Here is a 5485-nt window from a genome sequence, read left to right as displayed (position 1 = left end):
GAAAGAAAATTTGAGAGACATTTTTGTAAGTAAAGGCTTGCAAGATCCATTTTAGTTTTAAAACATTTTTTCAGTATGAAGCAATAAATTATTAGAAATTTATTTCATGTCCATCCATTTCCTTTCCTTCTGCCTTCCACCCTATAAAAACATGAAGCAAACACAACTGAACACTTACCCGTTGGAAGGGGAAAGGCTGGTTCTTCCCTTGTGGAGTGGTGAGAGGGCAGACAGCTCTTTGTAAGTACGACGTCATCAAGTGCGATGCTACCACGGAGGCCTTTCCCAACTCTGCCTTCAAATTTGACTCGAAAGTCTTCATCACTAGACAATGACAATTCTTTCCTCTGCCAGAAATTGCCTTGTTCTTTAGTGAGATTCAGGAGTACCTTTGTGTGGTTTGTGACTGTTACCTGGAGCAAGAAGAGGCCGCCAATGCCACTGCCATACATGTGATAATTAAAAATGATCTGTAAGGAGAACAGGAAATTATACATGATGAGTATAATTATTTCCACTTCAAATATATTTTAATATTCTCTTCTTTATTAACAGATCTGGAAGGCAAATTAATGTGTATATTCTATTGATTCTTGTGCATGTTAGCCCCAAATAAAGGTAGAATAGATAGCCTAGAATTATATGCAGTGAAGATGGTATAGCAAAGACTGAATAGCAATTCAGTAGAAAAATGAAGAGTGTATTTTTCTGTATTTAAAGAAAGATTTCTCAAGGTTATTGGTTTGATACTTTCTCTAAAACTCCAGTGTTAGCAATTAACTTCCAATGCCAAAGTCTAGTGACAGAAGCTTTATGAAATGATTAGGTTATCAGGGCTCTCTCTCTTTGAATGGACTGATGACACCTTAAGAATGACATTATTATGGCCCAAATGGGTGGGGTTTTTTTTTTGTTTTGTTTTTTGTTTTGTTAAATCACAAAGGAGTCCCTTGCTATTCTACCACATTATGTACTCAAAGCGGATTTTTAGTCAGTAAGATCCACATGTCTCCACACAGCAAACCCTGCAGGGTTGCAATTGCCAGGTTTTACTTGGAATGCTGGAAAGAAGCACCAGCAAACAGACGCTGGAGCTTCTAAAATTTTTAAATCGATTTCAAGGGACTCATATTCCAATAGGTCAAAGACAGGGCTTACTATATTGTCACGCATTGTTACACAGTAGAAGACAGTCAACAAAAATTCTCCAAAGAAAATGGGTTATAAACAATAGTGATTCAGAGCTTTGGAAAGCTTTTATTTTGCCAGGTGCCTGAGAGAAAAGGATTATAGAAGGCAGTCTTTATACAAGAAGAATACACTATTGAAACACCAACAATTGTGCATATAATGCTCTAGAGAAATGGAATGAATGTGCTTAAAGAATGAAAGATATGATTAATTAATGTGTGTAGTGGTTAACTACAAAAGCCTGGACTATGAGGAGAGCCATGCCATGTGATTATTCAAATTTCCCAGCTGATAAAGTGTTTTCTATATAAAATTGTCTTCCACTGATTAATTTTTCCAAGATGAATTATATGTTTTCTTGGGACACTAAAAGCTTCCTAGAATTTTTTATTTTAGTAATGAATATAAAGAACTGGGCCAACATCATGAGGCATCAAAAGATAGATACTTGAAATTTAGGACCATCTTTGTGGCCCACTGCTGTGTGGATACCAGGTAGCCACAGGCATTTGCATTGCCACAATGTCCTGCACTTCGTTGGTCTCATTTATGTAAAAGCTATGACACATATATTTTATGTCTCTACCTTAAGGTATTTTTGAGTCATGCCTATAGGTATGTATTGTACTATGGTAATATGTAAACAAACATCCTTACCATTGTGTCCAGGGAAACTACCTGATGAAAACATAAACGTACCCCCAAGGTGCAAGAAGGAATTATTAACAAATGCAAAATACTAAGGCTTCTAAAGATTTAAAAAAAATAAATTGTAAATTATTTGGAGATATATTTTTCCATAAATTTCTATATTCCCTCTGTACCTATCTTTCATCAATATAGAAAGAAAACAATTTAATTTTCTGTGGTTAAAGATATTCCATAAGGTGAAAGACCACAGATAATTTTACCAATCTCTGTGCTCTTTCTGCTTCCTTCATACCAATCCTTGCCATTCTAGAGCCCAGCAGTTCTCAGTGTGAACTTTTCTTGCCTGTTTGTATTCAATCTATGTAATAAATATTAATAAACTATTTATTTTTCTTAAAAATTTAATACTTCCAGTTATCCCTTAATAAGTCTCACATTGGTAGTTTAGGGGCAACTACAGTTTTGTGGCCAAGGGGATGAGATTTTTAGTTACTATAACATAAAATTTTGAAGGGTTTCATAGGAGAAATGCCTAAATAGAAAAGCTTGGAAGTCAAACTATAACTTTTTATATTTTGTGCTTTTATCTTTAATTAGATGCATAGTCTAAAGCTAAGTTAGAATTTTGAAATTTTCTTCTAGGGACAGATAGAGCTAAATTTATAGACATAGATGTAACATATACAAAATCTGCTGTGTCTCGCTTTTAATTTTAAAAAACGTCAGTTCTTTGTAAGAGCAAAACCACATAAAAGGGTGCTTTATTAAAATTCAATTCGGTAGCATCCCAAAGTGTAACTCTGTTGTGTGACTTTTCATTCCAGTTGGAATCTGGTCAAGTTCTCTCTCTAAAACTCTCTTGCAATTCCTCTTCTGTAAAACCCCATTGTGGCTGAGAGAAGAGATTGCTCTAGGGGTATCCAACTGTGAAGCCACTTTAGGAGGAGACAGAAAATCCCCTTTGATGAATCCTTTGCCAGTGGTTAAGCTGATGGTGCCAATGACTACCTACTGGAGGTTGCTCCATAAGCCGGCTCCTTGAGTTACTGCTACCTCTACTGTGCACATGGGTACAGCAAATAGAATGATTTTGAAGGTCATAGGAGTTTATATTGCGCAACTTTCATCTAACCGATATGATTAGCATATATATATATATATATATATATATATATATATATATATATATGAATACTTAATCATGGCATTTCCAATCATTTTGACTCTATAACTTATAGTATACTCATAAGAGAATTACTCCAATAGTTCTAATAACCATTCCTATTCATTCTCCCTCTCAAATATGTCATGCAGAATGAGTTTGAATGCAAGTCTACTCCAGTCCCAGGCATCCTGTTTTCTGTATGTGACCTTTTAGCAGTAGTTCTTTATAAGATCCCTGAATGTGCCCCTTATACCTTGCAGTCTTTGCTTCTCTTGCTTATAACTGGGCTTGATATTCTGCCTGCTTTCATGGGCTGCTGTGGGAAAAAGCTTTTGAGAATGATGTAATGACCAGAGGAGTTTCCCAGGGTGTGGTCCACTGCTGGATCTGTGCTTGTAGCTGGGATGTTGCTAGCTTTCAGGTTCCAGTCAATGTCCTCATCCTGATCTTGCTCCCAGGTACAAAGGTCAAACTCGAAGTCACAGCGCCCTCTAGAGGTACCTGGAAAAATTGCAAACTCAGACAGCGAAGAACGAAAAGCTACCTTTTTAAACTGTTTTTTTTTTTTTCTGCCCTAAATCTTTTTATTCAATTTTCTTTTTATTTAAAATACTTTCTTTTCTCAATCAATAAATCTGTTTATAGTTTTCACTCACTCTATTCCTCCCAGTTCTTGCACTCCTCACCTTCTCTCTGGATCCACTCCCTTTCTGCCTCTCATTAGAAAAGAACAGGCTTTTAAGAAAAAAGCAACCAAACATGACAAAAAAACAAAAATAAGATATATTAAGACGAAGCAAAATATTATTATATTGAAGTTGGACATGGCAACACAACAGGAAGCAAGCGGTCCCAAGAGTAGGCAAAAAGTCAGGCATACTGGTTCTGACTGTGAAAATACAGCTATAATGTATCAACAAAGAACCTGGTAAAGAACAAAGTAGGCCCACTGCTTGCTGATTCAGTCTCTACGAGCTCATATGTACCTTGCTGAGTTAATCCAGAGGACCATGTTTTCTCTGTGTCCTCAATGTCCTCTGGTTCTTCCAGTTGTTTTGCTTTCACAAGATTCACAAGTTCTAAACAGAGACCTCCTAGTAAATTAGCATCATACCCAAAGCTCAATACGACATTCAACCCTTCTCTGAGAGGCTTTTATTTGGAGTATATGATGATTAACACAAATACAACTGGCTATGGTGCAGCGAATAAAAAAAATAATATAATGTTCAGATCAAAAGGGAAAATATACTTCACCCCTCCCTCCTTCCTCCCTCAAGGATCCTTTTTGAAAGACAGAGCAGAAGCACATAAGATCCTAAAGGGGTGGATGATTACATGGAAACATTAACTTTTGTACACAGCAGCGAGCTGTACATGTGACATGTAGCAGTTGCTACAGCCTGAACAAAATGAAGGCAATGCCAAGCTAGAGTAAATCTCAGCAAGAAGGGGGCATGACATAGAATTCATAGAATAGATATTGCCATGGTGCAATTGGCAACTATCAGCTGTGGCAAGAGGAAGAGACAGTTTTCTTTCAGAGTATAACCTTTGGTAATGGCACCTCTCCATGGGAGGATCACATATCTGAGAATACTTGAGCATCACAAATTGAAGAATTTAAGAACTACAGTAGCAACAAAGGATGAAGGTGTGGGGAGGGAAAAGGAATGATTGGGGAGGAGTTGGAGAAGGAGATTGAACATGAACAAAACACGTATCACAAAAGGCTCAAAGAGTTAATACAAACAAGAGCATAATTCAAAGTCATAGATAAAATGTATCATGTAATAAAACTCTACAATAATGTGCTCACAGCAATGTTAAAGTGTAATAGCTTAGTTTGTTATATACAGCTGTGACCATCACTCACAGAAATTTATCTTCTACAAATCTAGCAATAGCCTTAAAGCCATTAATGAAAATATTTTAATGTTATAGTCCTTTACTCCTTGAAACATGTATTCAGTCAGTGAAATTAACAATTTCTTTCAACTTTGTTTCTCAGTATAGAATTTAGGAGTGCAATTATTATGCAATAGAATTTAATTTCAGAACTATTTCCTGAAACAAAAGCTATAATTCATCATTTTAATTGTTTATAAAAGTTATTTATTCTTGAAATATAAAAAGTAAAATGTATAATAACTTGAATTAATTATTGCAGTAAGTCACAGAAATTAAAGGTGAAGTTGTATTGAGCTTCAAACTATATACAAGATGTTCTCCTGAATATGATTTCTATTGTTTAAGATACTTTTTCTACTATTTTCAGGGTTGTGAAACTTACATAGCCATCTCTTAAAAGTTGTGTAATTGGCCATAGAGCTAACAATAATAGTGAATATGTTTCAGAATTATGCATTATGCTACAATCAACCGGTCATGGCTTATAGATTGTTTAGGATACTTGTAAGAAACTTTTATATATATATATATATATATATATATATATATATATATATATATATATAT

The 5485-nt window shown here is 35.2% G+C and overlaps 1 protein-coding gene across 1 annotated transcript in view; it reads right to left on the bottom strand.

The window, feature by feature from the left end:
- The window catches only part of Malrd1 (MAM and LDL receptor class A domain containing 1), a 658259-nt gene that overhangs the window by 345363 nt on the left and 307411 nt on the right, over nt 1-5485 (bottom strand). Inside the window, exons 24-25 of the mRNA XM_021195116.1 lie at nt 3261-3508; nt 179-470 (exon numbers count right to left, since the gene is read on the bottom strand). Coding sequence (XP_021050775.1) covers nt 179-470; nt 3261-3508 — 540 coding nt within the window. The remainder of the gene's footprint in view (nt 1-178; nt 471-3260; nt 3509-5485) is intronic.

Source organism: Mus pahari, chromosome 3, assembly GCF_900095145.1.
Source record: "Mus pahari chromosome 3, PAHARI_EIJ_v1.1, whole genome shotgun sequence".
NCBI lineage: Eukaryota > Metazoa > Chordata > Mammalia > Rodentia > Muridae > Mus > Mus pahari.
This window is presented reverse-complemented; position numbering and strand designations above follow the sequence as displayed.